An 18,969-nucleotide genomic window follows, 5' to 3' on the forward strand; every position below is an offset into this window, starting at 1 on the left:
TTTGAAAATGTTTTTAAGAATGTTACAACAGAACTTTGAACTCCACCTCTGCTCAAATATTCATATAAATAAGAGGGAAAACAGAAACAAAAATCTTTTACAGATAGGTAAGGAAAGTTGTCTTTTATAAAATCAAGAAATCTCTGAGTTTGAAGTTAACAATATATTCAACTTTACAGCACTTCTGATGGGGTATTTTGTTTCCCCATCCTACTAAGCTTAGACTAACTGATTAAGTCCAACTGTGGAAAGAAACGTACTTAATATTAGCTGTCCTGATGAGATATCTTTGCCTACCATCCAAGCAAATGTACTCAATGTTAAAACTATTTACTAGTTTATTTATTAAAGCTGGGATTTCAGAGAAAAGAGGGAGAGTGATTTCATGCAGATGCCTGAAATACATTTTTAGCTCACTTTTTTAGTTACCTCATACTGATACTTGCGTGTCAGCACGACAAAGAAAAACAAAACAACTCCAAAACAATCTTCTCTCCCCTAGGAGAGACACAGTGCTTACAGATATATTTCTAAAGTGTTTTTAAAGAGAAATGATGGCACAAAATAAAATGCTGATGTTAAGAAATATTTTTACATGTTTCTGCACCATACATCTATACCAAAATTTTAAGGATTATTTCAGTTTACTCCATAAACCAGGCTGAAATTTCAGACTATAATGATTTGGAATTAGATAATCCTGAAACAGAACCATTTGTTTTGAAATCTCTTTGCTGAATTAAACATCCACTTCTTTTAGAGGGATGTAAGGCAGCTCTATATGCTAAATGTTTATTAAAAAGGAACAACAACAACAACAACAAAAAAACAACAAAAAACACCCCACATGAAGTTTTGTGGCAGGCAATGATATGACAGTATGTGTAAAGTACATGCATGTTATATTTTCAAGATTGGGCCCTAAAATAGGAACCACAGAAGCTGAAAACTTTGTGTCCTAGAATACAAAATTGTGTCAAATATGTGACCTTGTTAGAAGCTAAAACTTACAGATTGTATATAATTAACACTGAACAGCATGCTAAAGAATTCATATATTTAATGACAGACACGCATCTGACTGCAAAACACATACTTTGCTGTGGCAAACTCATATATAGAATTTTCTGCAAAATATGATGAGGCATAAATAAAAATCTTTTAAATAATCATTATCTATCTTCTTCTTCCCATTCAGTTACATAAACTAGTGACATTTTTGGGATTTTCCTTTAACCTAACTTCATGTATTTTTTGCTCATCAGCAGCCCTTTAAGGACTCACCTTAGCATATAATTTCATGTATAATGAAATAAAACGAAATCATCAGTTTTTTGAAGACACCACTCTTGAATCGATGTATTTCGTAATTGTTACTCATCTTTGCATGCACATTTCCTTCAAGATGTAACTTGGAAAATTATGAGTCATTGTTTTATGCATGTTCACAGAACAGCAAAAGATGCATACCCATCCTCACAGACTTTACTCAATTCATCATCTTTGTCAGAAGGTGGAGCTCTATACATACCTGAGTCACTTCCCGCATATACAGCCTGCAACTCCGTAGAAAAACACAGAACTACTCAGAAAACAAACCTGCATTTAACTCTCAGATACAATTTGTTTCGTAAATACAGCAGACTGCATCTGAAAACAAATGGCTCTCTCATGGCATCTAAAAGGATTTTCAGTTTGTTAAAAAAAATCACAATGAAATTTAGCATTTTTTGAGCCCTCTTTTTCTGTGAAAAATAGGTTGGCATTCTTAAAAGATCATGAGAAAAGTGATACTCACAGGCATCTCTAATATATAACAACATGGCTACAAAAATGTAGTCAACTAAATTCAGGGTGATACTGTCAGCAAATAGAGCGTCCCAGACAACAAGAAGGTCCTGGAGTGGGAATTCACGTCCGAAGAGGAGCCTTACCCACCTCCTGAAAAAAAGAAAAGACGTGAGTTATACCCTCCCATTCTGACAAATACTGGGAAGGCAGTACATATACTATAGGATCAACTACAATCCAAAGCATTTTACCAGCAAATTTTGCAAATTCTGAAGGTCTATGAGAATTACTTACCTAATTGTCTTTTTGGAAATGTTACTGCATCTACATTAAGGGAAGCAATACGCTACTGACTGTAGTGGTTTACTGATGACTATTACATAGGTTAACCTGAAAAGAAAGCTCATAGCAATCCTACATACTGTATTTTTGAGCAATTGATGTGATACTCATTGAAGATGGAAGTGCGACCATTTTACGCAAGAATGGCCTGGAACAGGGAAGCTGGGTGAAGCCAGTGGTTTACAAAAGCCCTGAAAAGCCCTGGCAAGTGCGAGCCAGTTGAAGGCAGATGACAAACAACAGTGATCAAGCCACACTTGCTCTGAAGAGCCTTTCTCCATTTTTGAAAGCAGTGTTTGCAGCTCCATGAAAAGTATGCTACAGATTCTTTTTTGATTAAACACCATTTAAATCTTTACCAGATTTAGTGATAATCTGCAAGTAGACTACAGCATTAACTCCTGATCATACCTCTGCTGTTTTCATACAAATAAAAATGTGAAAATCTATCTTATTAAGGCAACATTTGCTTGAGACTGGAAGATTGAGATGCAAAAAAAAATTTCTCAAGCTTTTTCATTCCCAGTTCTGGCCCTTACACTGACCTACTTGCTGACCTCAAGACAGGCACCTCCCATTGCTATTCCAAAACAGAACCACTACTTTGGTATCTTTTTAGCTAGCAAGAATTATCTAAGGTTGCAATTGTAAAAGCCGAGTAAGAGTTAGTACATCAATCCTAGAATAATTATTACAAAATGGACTTAAAAATAATGAATTACGTTTATAGCTGGGATATGCAAATTACTACTCATGCAGAATCTGTTTATTCAGTGACAAAAAAAGACTGATTGTGAATTTCTGCTAAGCAAATTGAGTCATTCTATAAAATTCACAAAACTTTCCAAAAAGGCAACTGGAAATTTCATCAAGATTAGTTTCACTTGTTAGGATTTGTGTTTAACCACTTTTGTACCAGAACTTGTTGTTTCAAGGCATCTGTGGGTTTTTTTTTTTTTTTTTTTATTCCAGTAATAAAAGTTCACTGCTGCACAGACGAATTTCAACATGTCCGGTGAGTGACAATCTGTATTCTTACAACAGAAATTGAAAGCCACTGTTTTGTTAATTGAGGTTTTGTTCATTCAAACTACTGTACGCTTTGCCACAGGAACTGTATATATGACCCACAAAATGCCCATGTCACAAATTTAGAAATCACTGCACAGAATATTATTCCCTGCAAGAATATTCCCTTTTAAAAGTGAAAATAAGTGATTTCAAAAAACAGTCTAATCTGATTCTTATTATCTTCACATCAAATATTTACATTCTAAGGTCTCGTAATTTCTTTTAGCATAGTAATTATAACAGCCACAATATACACTGTGACAAAACCAAAACTCTGGTATTTGCTTCTCTGATCAAACCCTTTTCCTAGAAGGACATATTTTCAGGCTGCGGAAAGCAATCTCAGAAGACCTGTTAACAAAAAAGCATGGCTTATCTAGTACAAGGACTGCTCTGAAAGTAATGCATCTTATTTAATCACATTGGCCCACAACATCAGAGGATGTTGGTGGTATGGCAGTAGAGGTTGAATCTTTCCACCAATACTCCCTCACATTTTGTTGCTGTGCAACAGATGGCAGCAGAGGGGCAGTGTGACAGAACAGTGTCTGACATGGAAGTGCATATGAAGCAAAGGTGTGGAATTGAATTCCTCCATGCAGAAAAAATGGCACCCATTGACATTCATCGATGCTTGCTTAATGTTTATGGAGATCATACATGGGATGTGAGCATAGTGAAGCACTGGGTGATGTGTTTCAGCAGTGGCAACAGCAGCTCACTGCTGCTGGTGCAAACTTTTATAAAGCATGGCAAGCAGCCTCTTATTCCTTGCTGATGAAAATGTACAGCTAATGGTGGTGACCGTGTTCAAGAACACTGCTTTATCACTGAGAATTAGCTCTCTCAAATAGTGCTACTGTATTCTTTGTGTCTACTGTATTTTCCATGGGAATAAATAGATGCATTACTTTTGGAGTGACCTGTGTACATTTAATACCATGTCAGCTCTAACTAGGGGATTTTACCACATAGCAGCATGTTACCCTACAGTGTCTAGCCCACAGGAGACTATTACCCTATGGCTACACAAACATTACTCAAACTCTGTGTGAAGCCTATTGCTTGCATTAACAACCCCTCCCACCTGTAAAACCACAACTTTAATGTTAAAGAAACTGTTAGGAACGGAAGTACAGCTAAGCTTGAAGCATTCAAGCTGACTTTGCCTGCAACTACCCAGATCTCATGCAGAAGCTTTGCTAACCGTCTAATACACTTCAAGGGAAAAAATATAGCACGGTGTAATGGGATTTGTTATTAGTCTTTTATTAGAAATCTCTTTTGCTTCTTTACTACTTCATTATGCAGTGTTAATCGTTTGTAGATGCAGGTTTATTCTGCTCAAGCAGAAGTCATTCCTTTTTTTCTCCTGCTTTTACACTTTCTCCTGGGAAAATTAATTCTCAGTCCCCAGAGGTATCATGTTTCACAGCTGTAGGCTGCTGAAGAACAACTGGACTTCCTTTTGCAACCATAATATTATCGTTAATTATTTGAATGCTCCTGTCCTAAAGGGAGTATGCAACTCATACTGTTCTAAATGCATATATACTAATTGCTCTCTTATTTTCTTTAGCAGTGTTTAGCTCTTAGCATCAATAAACCAGGGACTGTATTGCCTATGAACCATGCTGTCACAGACCTTCAGTCAGCTTTTATATTCCAAAAAAAGGTTCTTAATTCCTTTAAGTAAATGTCTGTACTGAAAAGCTGTCTTTCAAATGAACATATTTCTATTGCTTTTACAAATATTTGCAGAGAATTTCAGAAACACTTCATAATTGCATTGGACATGAAAATCTTTTTTTTTTTTTTTGAGATGGCTGTCTGTGGTTTAATTATTGTTCTGTCCTGTTAATCTTGCCTTACATCTGTTACACCTGCAGACTGCAAGGCTCACAATAGTATATCTTTTATCACGTGCTATCGTACAATAATTCATTTTGTACCAGGCACTCTTAGCCACTAAAATCTGAAAAAGCACAGATTCTTTAAAGCCATGATATACCAAGGTACTACCACCTACACTCTAGCATATGTAACTGTATCTTCTACTTTTAATTTCTATATAATTAAAATAATATTCTCAAGACATCAGTAATTGCTGGAAATAGATAATGATTCATTAATGACCTTACATACAGAGAAAGCAGCAGAAACCTGTGCTCTAGTGAAGTCATTAAATAAGGCAATGATCCAGCTTTACCAGTTTTAACTAAAACCGCAACCATACTGACTGGGACTTATCAGACTATTCTCCAAACATTGATAAAATTAACTTATCTGACCACAGGCAGCTTTACTGTTGCATATACGTAGCTGGTTATCTTTTCTGTCTTTTTGGAGAGAATTCTTGAAAAAAATAAATAAGAAATGGTTCCACACAGGGCATTGCAGAGAGCTTAGGAGTGTTTAAGGACAAAACAAATACTGCACACAGAATACTTTGGTGCCTTCTTTCCATTGTAGAAAATACTTCTGAATTGTCCTATTGAAAATTCCTGCTGTTCTACATACCCTGCAATAAGTTTATATGAATTACTCCATCAAACAAAGGCTAGCATATTCTTTAAATTAAACTCCATTACTTGGCATGAGCGTTGAATTGTTACCTTGACTCTTCCCAATTTGGTTTCTTTCATGCTAGTAGCAAAGATTACCGAGTCGTGCATTTAAGAAAAATTCAATCCAGTTTTGGAAGACACTAAGCATTTCCTTATTAAATACATTTTTTTCTTAAAAAAAAAAAAAAAGATATCCTAATAAGGAGCTCCCTCTCATGATTTGCTCTTGTTGGCAAAAGCCCTTACTGTTGTTCTGACTTAAGACAATTGTAATGCACTCACAGGAATGTGTTTAATGAAAAATACGCCACTGCATCTTCAAGCAGTAATGCTTAAAACTGCAAGGAATACATTACGATAAAAATATTGAACTTATTAGTCTGCTTTGGGTAGATTTCTAATCCAGTACCTGATTAACTTTAGTCACTAGCGCTACCCTTGGCTGCAGACTTTCTTTGACTGCTGTTGTCACCTATGGCTGCTGCCAACCTGCAGACAACTCCTGGGGTAGCACCTGCCATCATGGTGTCCCTGACGGAGAGATGCCAGTCTGCCTTTATGTTTGTGCTATGGTTTTCCTCTCTGATGCAGTCCCAGTCTGCTATACTGTTATGAATGATGATAGTCCCAGGTTGCTCTTCCACATTTCTTTTGAGAGCTTCTTCATGCAAGTCTATGGGAACCCACTTAACACTGACAAGAAAGATGCATTTTGCTCCTTCACATGGCCATTCCAAACACAGTTACTCCATGTCAAGTGTCACATCGTTCTCCAATGATGCCTCATTGAGAAGGAACTTGCTTAAAGCAAGCATTTTTACAAATAAAATGTATCAATGACTGTACTCACTAAAATCTATTGCAGATTTTGAACTTCTGCTGAACATTCCTACTCCACAGTTAGCTGAATAAATGGAAACAGTATAAATGAGAAGAACTAATACTAAAAAAAGCAATCCTAGTAAGAATTATGCCAGCAGCATTGCTCTCTCATCTTTCTGAATATTAGCTCTTTCACTCTCTAATACGACTATTTTCAGTCTTTTCCTGAACAGACTTAGACAAGCAATATACAAATTCATACAGCAAAAATACATCTATAATATACACCAAAAGATTGTCATAAGCAGCCAGCTGCTCCCCACATGCAAATGACCCCACAAGCAAACATAAAAAAAACCTCACAACTACTAGTACACCACTAGAGAAACCCAGATACCTGGTTGTACAGTTAAAAAGTATACAGTTGTTATACAGAGAAGTTAGGCTGGTAGGATTATGGTGTTGAAAAAGATAATTCTCAGTAGCAGTCAGCCCTTAAATGGGGTCCAGGGGAGGTGGAACCTGGCTCCACCCCTTCTGGTCACACAGGTGAATTGCCTTCACCTGTGCTCCTGTAGCTGACTCAGTGCTCGCCTCAGGTGGTCAATCAGAGGTTCCCATACACTGGTTATTTTCCACACTTGAATCTTTGTTGCATGTTATTCCAAATTCTGAATATATATAATATAATTTTGTGTCAGTGATTGTTTGATACAGGTAGAAATTCAGAATAACAAACTTTAAAATCATGGATTGCTGTCCTGATTTTGAAATGGATTTGACTGATCTTGGTCTAAAACTCCAATAAATATGACTGACTCAAACAAGCCTTTAGCTTGTATGTAAAATGACTCACCTTCTCTTTATTAAATTGACAACTTTCTTTTTTTAGTTTCTCTGCATATTCAAATTCTTTTTAAAGAGGTAATTTTCAGGTTTTGATGATGGTTCCCACATAAAATTTACAATGGTCAATTTCTGGTAAAGCTTGAATCTGAATTTATTTGTAATAGTAATTATGCGACAACACATTTTAAGAACACGACTGCTTTCATTATCAGTTCTAACCTCTATCAGTTTTAGCTTGCTGTATGATGCTGGTTAGGTTACAGATACTTCTTTCCACAGTTTAAGAGGCTATTTTGTTTTTAGATACTACCAGACTGCAGGTCCATGGAACGGAAGAGTAAAAATTCCCTCTCTCGTTAGCTTGTTAACTGATTTTAAAAATGTTTTGATTAGGATCAGAGTGAAGACTGCAATGGGCTTTCCATAACACTAGAAACTTCAGAAACAGAGCTAAGAACTTGAATGTGAAAAGAAAAAAAACAGAAACAAGTTGTCCACTTTCTCAGAGAGAAAAATAGATGATTTGCATTAAGACAGCGTTTAACAAAACTCTTTGCAGTGGGAGGAGAGAACATTGCTTAGTTTCTTTTCCATTTCTTCTAAACCCAACATAAAACAATTTCAGTATTTCATACACACAATCCCTGTGTTTGTATAAGCTCTAAAAACATCACATCAAGTTACTGGGATATAACAATTTACTGAGCAGTCATTATTGGGGAGGATGAATAAAACTGTTCTATTCCAGTAGTTATCTGCAGAAAGAGTGACCATAATAATAATAATAGTAGTTTCTGACATTATTAATTTTTTAAAAAGACATAAGAGCTAGACACTTGTCAAGATTCTTTGGTCAAGTTTGTTGTCAAGTTGACAACACATATCAAAGAACAAGGTTACTCATCCATTTTTCAAATGCTGGGCAGAATACCACTGTAACAACACTAAGGATTCAGCTGCTATACTATGACTCATTTAAAAATTATCTGGGTTAACCCGTGCTTTTATTCAGTGAAAAGACACTGAAGAACACTGCTGTGTTTCTGCAAAATGACTGAATTTTAACAGCTTGGGCAATACACAGATTTAAAATGGATGGCTTAGTATGATAAAGTTATGGTGATAAACTAGAATGACCAAAAGGGAGTGTTACAGTCTGCAATAAAAAAACCTTTTCAAGTCAGTGACAAAGTATTAAGTGCAAGGACTCTGGGACTTCATCTCTGATAAAGACATAATTTAATGACTAATATGCACTCAGAAGAGAAAAATGTAAGAACATGAAGATGTGCCCATTGAATTCTTACTGCTCTTGTCTCTGTGTAATTCAAAGCTACAGCACTAAATACTAATGATACATGTACAATTTGTTTGGAAAATCACTGCAGAGTAGCAAAAACATTTTCTTTTTTTAACAAAAATAATTACAGGTGAATGATTTTAAACACCATTTGCTTCAATAAAGCTATTGAAACAAAAGAGGCACTTCTAAATTAGTGAAGTTCCTACTGATATCAGCTATTAGCAATTAGGAACTCCAACCCCCAAGTTTTCCATCTTTAAACAGCAATGATTAAATTTGGTTTTAAAGTGGTGAAATTATATTAGAAAAACAACTCTCAGTGTTGTAATTGAAGCACAGTTCTTAAGATGATAAAATAAATTTGCTAATAGCTTTATCTATTGATTCAAGATGCATGCAGTAGCTTTAAAAGATACACAAATCCTTTTGTACAATCTCTTCAGAATAGGAATCCAGCATTTCATTGATGCATAATGTTAAATGTCCCAGAGTTAGTATTTGTCTCTGTAGAATCTACTTGAACAAGATGTCATCTAAAAACTGTCTATTTTAACATATGAGGAAGAGGGAGAACTTTTTAATAACTTTAAAGTAAACAAGAAAGTAGTGATAAAATATTATCAAATTTCTGTTTTCATATTCTACCTCCAAGAGTATTAAATAAAATGCCTTTTTCTCCATTAAAAAACGACATCTACAACTGAATCATCTTTCTGTAACTCTGCACTGCAATGTTATAACAGATGAACTTTTTTTCTGGTATGCTAAGTAAAAATTACAATAAAACATCCAGGAGATAAAACTTCTTTTAATTCTTCAGTAGCTATATGCCTAAGAAAAACATGTTGTATTCAAACTAACAAGGCAACATACCTCTGACCACCACCAGTTTATCAATTCACAAGAGTCTTTTTTCTTTCTAATTCTACTTAAACTTAAATCATCTCTGTGCATCCAGAATTTTGTTTGGGTATTTTCCATGAATGACTGGAGCATCCAGCTTTATAGCAGCTCTGTAGAGAAAGTAATTCTATTAGAAATTCCACATTTGGAGCTAATGCCTGCAGTGGCCAGATGACCTCCATGGCAGCCCTCAGTGCAGAAAGAATTTGGGTTCTTCTTCTCATCATGGTGTAAGACACAGCTCAGAAACTCTTTCCCCTTGAGAGTCAAAAATATACTTAAAATTGACAGAATTCTCACCTGCTACCTGAATTGAGGACTTACTTCTGCAGATCTCTTTATAATTAGGTACAGAACATTTCCAAATCTCTTGGTGGCTTTCCACTGTAGAGAAGAAATTTATTTATTTTTTGAAACGAGGAGAGAAGATCTATATCATTACTGAATACAATATTATATCTATTGTATGCTCAAAAACTAAATTAAGAAGCTGTTCAGAGGCCATACATGCAGCAGTCCATTTCAATCTATTAGGCTAGCTAAATGCCTTCATATATCCAACAAAGGGGGTCATCATCATCAATCTGCCAGTTTTAGTGACCAGTCAACTACATGTTGATACATGCACTGAGGAAAAACAAGCATCTTTTTTCCTGCTGTCATACCTCTGAATGTAAGAATTGAGTAAAGCTATTCCAAGAGGCAGCATAAAAAATGTTGGTTTAGCTGCTTAACATAAATAAAATAATTAGAATCAACACTTTATTTATAACCTTAGTTCAATGGCAGAATATAAGTTTGGAGCCTGATTCCATCATCAAGGCAAATAAGAGTATGGTAGTTGTATTTGGTGTAACTGTTTACATCAATATTGATGTATTAATACACAGATACAACTAAACTAGAGTTTCAGTTTTTCCCCCTAAAAAAAAAAAAAAGTAAAAAAAGTTTTCATTTCATACATGTATATCAACATTTGCTAACTTCTTTTGCCTTTGAGTTTGTGGTATCATTACCAAAAGCCTTTTTTTCATCTAAACAGTTAAAAAATCCACAACATATTTCAGGTTATTTTATTCTTTTTGTACATATTCCAAACAAGTAATTTTATGTATTAGCTACACGAATAAGAATTCCAATATTTGTGAAGCAATGTACTTATGAGTGGTGGAGTTCTGTGTTGTGGAGCTGTATTCATATGGGAACACTGCATCTTTTAAGAGGTGCATGAGGGGCTTAGTGGTCTCATTTAGCTACCTATGTGACACTACGGAAGGCTTGCTAGCAGTAAAACACTCTGGTGGTAAACTGCTAATTCATTAATTAGCTATAGTATTTGCTGGAAAGGAAAGAATTAAACAACACCACACAGAAAGTGCAATTGTGGTTGTTCCATGTCCCTGTCTGCAGTATGTGTGGCGGAGGCAAGCAATGCCTACGCTGTTTCTAATTATTCCAATTATCATGGCACACTATGAAAACTTGATTAATAACACTGAAGATATTGTTGTGGCAATTAGCCATATGGTTGAGGGACTTTATTCTGTCACGATTTAGCCATTAGCATCTACTTATGTTTGTCAGAACAGTGCATCCGTGACAAGTTGAAGTTCCGCTCACCTTGCCGAGTCCCCTGTGAGCAACACTAGAGAACTGTTTATTCCTGGGAGCCCCTTGCCTGAGTAAATTTTTCATGTGGCATCCGGTCTGGCTGGGGACAAATGTCAAGTAGCTTATGTGACGACCCATCAAGCCAGGCTCGCTTTGCAGAAGGCTCCTAGCAAATGGCTTGTCAAGGCAGGCTTCTTTCAGAGGAGGATTTGACCAGTAAAATTAGTGTCAAATGCCTTGTATTGAATGTTTTCAATGGTTAACTATTCAGACAGCACGCACCTATCCTTATTTAGACACGATGAGATGTTCTATTATGATTTTATACACCTATGAGTTACATATTACTGCATGCTTGAAATGTATAGCTAGAAGCAGAGGGACTGCGGGGCAGTGCTGCTGACACTCTGGTCAGCTGAACTGACAGGTACATAAGCTAACAATTTCATTCAGCTGCCTTCTTACAGTACAAAATGTATGTTAAAAACAATGCTTATTTTAATGGTCCTTTTGTTTTGTGGCAAAAATATTGGATCTAAATGTCTCTCTTATGCACAAGGAAAAGCTTTAAATGTTCACTAATAACGGAAGGCTGCCTTTATTCTTCCTGAAAGTATAGCAGCAGTCTCATCGTTTCTCTAACACTTCTTGCAAATCAGTTAGTGAAAATGTGTTTACATCTGTGCGTCACTCAAAATCAAAATGTTTGCAATCAAAGACAACTTCAAACTTGACTAGTTGTCCACAGTTAGGGTGCAACAAGCTAGTCCTTATTAAAAAGAGTAGGAAGCACTATAGAATTAGAATCTGCTGCAGAGGGAGGTTATATATGAATGCTGCTCCAAAAGTAATGCCTCGTATTTTATTATGGTGGTCCACAACTTCAGAAACAGAAAATCTGTCACATATTTACACATTAGAAATAACAGACTTCTCAAAATTGTACTAATTTGAACTTTGATGTCCTCTTTATCCTTTGAAATGTTTCTTTAAAACTATATTTTAACTTACTTCTGAAGAGAAACATTTTTCTGAAGCTACAACTACTCAGTGCTGATGAAAGAGGCACACAATGGACATGTCAGAATTGTTTTTTGCTAGCATTAAATGAACCTGACATCCTAAACCTCTGCCTTTTCCTATGATTGGCAACTGCAGACAGGAGAAGTGTCCATCTCATAGGGTAGAGGTGAACGCCTGTTCGTTCCAGGGAATGCAGGTATGGCTCTTCAGCAGACTGCTGCTGAGTTTCTAAAGAAACACAGACAGAGAAGAGGGATGTGATCAGAAGCACAATAAATGATCCCTGAGTCAAAGTATGAAAAGGAAGGGCTGGAGGATAGCTGTATCTAAAGACCACACTCTTCTATGTTCCAAAACAATGATGCCACAACATAACTGGAAGGTAAGAAGCCAGAAACATGCCTGGTGCTACAGCCATTCTAGTGGAGCCAAACACATTTGTCTGTTAAACAAAGGATCATCCTATGAAACACAAAATCTAGCACTGGAAACCAGCTGCCAGACTGACTATTTCCTTCAGTTTATAGGAACAGAGAGGTACTCTTACAGCTGAACTCACTGAATCTTGATAATTTCAACATCTCCTCTTGGCACACCTTCTCTACTGGATTCTTGCTCCTAATTGCTTGAGATGTGATATTTTATTTGAAGGAAATTATGCTATTGAGTATTTAGTTGGCTGTGACAGGTAGAATGCATACTCTGAGGGGTAGCATCTATCTCTGTCAGCTGAACCAGGCTGTGAAAACACTTGCCAACTATCATTAGCAACTTTCTTACTGTCTTGAATAGTATTCCACAGTTTTAGAGATATGATTCCATGCCTACTTTTAAAGGGTCACTGTTACTAATCATTCATGGATTTTACTTTCACACAGAAAAGGATCTGTTCATAAAGAGTTTAGCAAACTTCCGTTGCCCAAAGCAGGCTGACTCAGCAAGAGCTCTGACTTGGATCAAGGAATTTAAAAATAATTTTCCAGATGTGGGCTATCCTTGCAGCATTATCTTTTATTTATTTGTTTGTTTATTTATTTATTTATTTCCTGTTACAAGCTCCATGATTGAGATTTATTGTATTCAAATACTTTTCAGACTGAATAGCTGATACTACTTCAACTCAGAGCAATAACCTTAAATAAAAGTTAGCTTTTAAATATGGTAGATCTACTTTAGAACTGAAAAAAAGGCTTGTGCTCATGTCTCATGTTCTCATTAAATATCTTGCTACACAAAGAGACTTGTCAAATCTTTCAAGTGATTTGATAAACTTGATCCAACTCTAAACCAGTTGGAATTTATACAAGTCAAAATAGTTCACTTTTTTTTTTTAAAAAAACATATCCCTCTTGTACAACCTTTAGACTATAGAACGAACTCTAATTCAATGTTTATAGTGAATATTAAAACTCAACAGCATTGAAACAATTGCTGTCCGTTGTGTCATTGCATAGATATATACAAAACTTTTAGTTATAGGAAACTGAGATAGTAAGTAAACTCTTAATGCAAAGATATAGGTGACTTGGGTGTTAATAAACTTATTTAATCTGGATGATTAAAAACTGGAGTAAAAGGAGAATGACAACTTATTCTATCATAGAATCATAGAATCACAAGGTTGGAAAGGACCTACAAGATCATCTAGTCCAATCGTCCTCCCATTACCATTGCTACCAGAAGCTACTAGACCATCCCTTGTAGCTCCTCATGCAGACACCTCTTGAACACTGCCAGGGACAGCAACTCCACCACCTCCCTAGGCAGGCCATTCCAGTGCCTGACCACTCCCTGAGGGAAAAAGTTTTTCCTTATGTCTAACCTAAACCTCCTCTGGTACAACTTGTGGCCATTTCCTCAGGTCTTGTTTGTTGCCTGGGAGAAGAGGCCAAACCCTCCTCATCACAACCTCCCTTCAGGAAGTTGTAGAGTACAATGAGGTCTCTCCTGAGCCTCCTCTTCTCCAGACTAAACAATCCGAGATCCCTCAGCTGCTCCTCATAAGACTTGTGCTCCAGACCCCTCACCAGTTTCGTTGCCCTTCTCTGGACATGTTCCATGGCCTCAATGTCTTTCTTGTATTGAGGAGCCCAAAACTGAACACAACACTCGAGTTGTGGTCTCACCAGCGCTGAGTAAAGGGGGATGATTATCTCCCTGCTCCTGCTGGCCGCACTATTTCTAATGCAGGCCAGGATGCCGTTGGCCCTCTTGGCCACCTGGGCACATTGTTGGCTCACGTTCAGCCAGGCATCAACCAGCACCCCCAGGTCCCTTTCCTCTTCGCAGTCATCCAGCCACTCTGCCCCAAGCCTATAGTGCTGCAAGGGGCTGTTGTGGCCAAAGTGCAGGACCTGGCACTTGGTCTTGTTGAACCTCATCCAATTCACCTCAGCCCAGAGATCCAGCTTATCTAGACCCCTCTGAAGGGCTTCCCTACCCTCAGGCAGATTGACACCACCTCCCAACTTGGTGTCATCAGTAACTTTCTGAGGGTACACTCAATCCCCTCATCTAGGTCATCAGTAAAGATATTAAAAAAGATGGGTTCCAGTTCTGACCCCTGGGGGACACTGCTTGTAATGGGTCACCAGCTGGACTTAACTCCATTAACCACTACCCGATGGGCATGGCCATCTAGCCAGTTCCTTACCCAAAGAAAGGTATACCTGTCCAGGCCATGGGCACCCAGCTTCCCTAGGAGAATACTGTGAGAGACCGTGTCAAAGGCTTTGCTGAAGTCTAGGTAGACTACATCAACAGCCTTTCCCTCGTCTACCAGTCTGGTCACCCACTCATAGAAGCAGATGAGGTTGGTCAAGCACAACCTGCCTTTCATGAACCTGTGTTGGCTGGGCCAGATGTCATACACGTGCCGTGTGATCTCAACCAAGAAGATTTGCTCCATAACTTTCCCTGGTACAGAGGTCTGACAGGCCTGTAGTTCCCTGGATCCTCCTTATGGCCCTTCTTGTAGATGTGAGTCACATCACCAAGTCTCCAATCCTCTGGGACTTCTCCACATAACCAGAAGCACTGATAGATGGCCAAGAGCAGCTTGGCAATCAGCCCCACCAGCTCCCTCAGCACCCTAGGAAAAATCGCTACTAGTCATTTTCTACTTATGATAGTGATGCAACTGAGACTGGTGGAAATGTTTTAAAAGAGGAGGCACCACTCAAATAAGTCTCAATTTGCACTAGAAATTGGGCAGAGCTCTGGTTGAGAATACAATATCAGTGAACTAGTGGTTTAACTGAAGCAGACACTACATCTGCGGAGCTTAATGAGTTTCCTATTGTATAGTTATGCATATAACACCAACACAGTTTCATCATCATGCCAAACTACTCCATCCTAGTTCTTTCAAGACAAAGAAGAACAATGCTTCAATGCTGTAATTTAAACTTATATCATTAAAACTCAGGAAATGTCCAAAGACAATTCCTACCATGTTGTAAAATCCCTAGTTCTGCATGTACATCTCTTTTAATTCTGATTTTCATGAAAATATGCATAGCTTTAATATTAATTTCTATTAAAATATGCATCATAAAACATAGCAGATGCAGGCAGACAATTAACATATTGTATCAACTTCTGCATTGTTTACTCTTTATCGAATCCTCTTATTAAATTAACTTTATTTTGCATTTCGTTTGTTTCCCTTTTGCTACCATAAAGTTTTTTTTTTAACCAGTTTTATTATAAATAATTTAAATTGGACCAATTCACTCATCACTGGGGTGAAGAACTGAAGAGGGGTCAACACCTACCTTTGCTGCAGAAGTCAATTTTCTGCTAGACTGAGTCAAGAGAGCAACACGGCATCTGTTTGTATTGTTCTGTATCGGTAAATGAAACTTTTTTTTTGAACAAAAGCTTGGTATTTGCAAAAGCTGTAAGACTGTGGAGACCATAATCTAAAATCATGAGAGCCACAATTTTTATGACTACAATCTTCTTTTCCTGGTGTTCAGGCAGTGGTTTTTGGGTGGATTGCGCTGCATGCGTTCCAATGAGACATTTACAATCTCCTTTATGCAAATTACCCCAGCAGCTGTTTAAGAGCTGTAGTTGTCAGACCAGGCAAGGAGAATGTGATTTGGTATGTCACAAATGGGGCAGGGCTTTATTAGGCTCTGCTAGAAAGTTTTCGCAGATGCCTTAGCACAGATTCACTGTGATCTTTTAACCCCATTTTAACTTTACTGCTTATGGAGAGGAAAACACAGAAGCTCCCAGATACTGTGGGAATTCTTGAAAATAAGCACTTCACACAGCAACTGCCTGTTTCTGTCTTAAGTGTAAATAATAAGTATAATGTTATCATTCAGAACTGTAAAACTGCAGTTTTCCCTAGCGAAGGAATTTTTCTGGGGAAAATACCAGCAGTAATACCTTTCAAACTAAGAGAAAAAGCTTTATGTGTAACCAATACAGACTGTCTTGAACCTCTAAGAACAAGCTGTCATGAAGCAAACGCTACAACATACAGGAATAAACATTAAGATCCTTTTATAAGACTACAAGTTGAAAATGCCACATATGGATTAACAGGAGACAGACACAAAGATCCACAGACAAATCTTTTAGGATCGGAAGATAGCTCCATCTCATTTTGTCTACTTCCCTGTGGTTGTGGCTCAACGTGTTACAGGGTTGGTTTTTATTAAGACTTATACAATACTTAGCAACCTTCAGATATTCAACATATAAATCTGCTACTATGATTTCCATCATTTTACTTTTGGTAATGCTGTCCAACTTTCTTACTCTGTATTTATTCCCTGACACATTCCTAAAGACCAATCATGTCCTCTCACCTTCTGCTGGAATTAGCTATGTAAGTCAAACTCTCTTAAGCTGGACATAAGGAAATACTACTTCTCTGAAAGGGTGGTCAGGCACTGGAATGGACTGCCCAGAGAGGTGGTGGAGTCACCAAGCCTGGTGGTGTTCAAAGAGCATTTGGATGTTGTGTTGAGGGACATGGTTTAGCGAGAACCATTGGTGAAGGGTGTATGGTTGGACTGGATGATCCTGTGGGTCTTTTCCAACCTTAGCGATTCTAGGATTCTATGATTATAAGCTCCTCTTGTAAAATGATGCTGATCAGAAGAAAGGGAAAGCTCAGAATTATCAGCTATACTTAAGCAGTTTCAGTTGATCTTTCTTGAACAGTTAACCAGAAATGCATAGGCACTTCAGATGAGGTCTTAAAAGTACTTATTACAATGACATTAACACTTTTCTATCTCTTCTAGAAATACTGGAAGCCTGATAGCATGTCCTTCACACATTAGCAATTTAGTTTCTCATAGACACTGACTCACTTTCAATCTATTATCAGAAACCCGGGAAAGCAAAAACATCACCATTTCTCCTGCTCTATCAACTTGTATTTTACCAGTTATGTCTCATCTGGCTGGTGGACAGATGTCACTAATATTGCCACCTAGTGACATTATATAAATAAAGAGATCAAATTATTTTTCAGTTTTTCATGTTTTTAGCATCTGTAAAAATTCATCAGACATAGTTCTTTAAATGCCAATAACCTGTAAATTCTAAGACCTTACAAGAATAATGGGATTGGTCCTTTGAGTCTATTCAAGGAGTGATGGTTGGTAGAATTTGGTAGAATTTGTTTTACATAAATATCAAAATGAAATACCTTTAAATATATATCTCATTATATTTCCTTTGATCTTTTGCTTTATTTCATCTTATTTTATTTTATTCTGCAAATACATTACTGTCTGATATTCACTTAATGCTAGTTGCAGATTTCCTTTAAAGATCCAGAACAATTTGGGTTAAGAACAAGAGAAATTCCAAAGGAGATGACTTGGAGTAAAGGACCAGTGAAAACAGTACTTTGTAACAGAGTTGAATTTTAACCTCAATTACATTATTTGTTATGGAAAATATTATAACGTGTTTGGTAGGCATCAGATAAAATCTTTTCAATTATCATTTGCTAATTATTGTTATAAAAGTAACCAATATACTGAAGGAATTAGGCAAAAGGGAAAATTTTGTAACAGTTTTAAGGAAAACCTCACAAGAGTAAATATATGCGGGCTTCTTTGAAAGTAATTCCTCCTCTTTTATTATGTTGGCCCACAATATCAGAGGAGGATATTTGTACGGCAAGAGAGGTAGAACCTTCCCACCAATATCCCATTACACATTGTCATGTGACAGATGGCAGCAGAGGGTCAATCTGACAGAATGGTATCTGACACGGAAGTGTGTATGAAGCAAAGGGGTGTAATTGAAATCTTCCACGCAGAAAAAATGGCAACCATTGACATTCATTGATTCTTGCTGAATGTTTATGGAGATTGAACACTGGATGTAAGTACAGTGAGCCAGTGGGTGCTTTTCAGCAGTGGGACACTGACATGAAAGACAACGCACAGATGGCTGTGCACAGTTGTCACACCACAAAATGAAGAGTGTCTTGATCAGCTCATCCACACAAGTTGGCAGACTAAGACCAGAGAACTGCGTAAAGAGCTGAATATCAGCTTCAATGTTTTCCAAAACAATGGTGGCAATGTTGGAATATCACAAAGTTTGCACCAGGTGGGTCCTACAAACACCATATACATATTTATCAGGACCTACTGGGAAACTACAGGCCAGTCAGCCTCACCTCCATCCCTGGAAAGGTGTTAG

General features: G+C 37.2%; 1 protein-coding gene across 4 annotated transcripts in view; it reads right to left on the minus strand.

Moving 5' to 3' along the window:
- Window positions 1-18,969, minus strand: part of TBC1D5 (TBC1 domain family member 5) — a 307,207-nt gene that overhangs the window by 76,323 nt on the left and 211,915 nt on the right. For all 4 annotated transcript variants that reach the window (XM_015281811.4, XM_015281808.4, XM_040696662.2 and 1 more), the window contains one exon: window positions 1,799-1,941. In XM_015281811.4, the coding sequence (XP_015137297.1) occupies window positions 1,799-1,941 (143 nt within the window). The remainder of the gene's footprint in view (window positions 1-1,798; window positions 1,942-18,969) is intronic.

The sequence above is a fragment of the Gallus gallus genome, chromosome 2 (genome assembly GCF_016699485.2).
Source record: "Gallus gallus isolate bGalGal1 chromosome 2, bGalGal1.mat.broiler.GRCg7b, whole genome shotgun sequence".
Taxonomy (NCBI): Eukaryota; Metazoa; Chordata; class Aves; order Galliformes; family Phasianidae; genus Gallus; species Gallus gallus.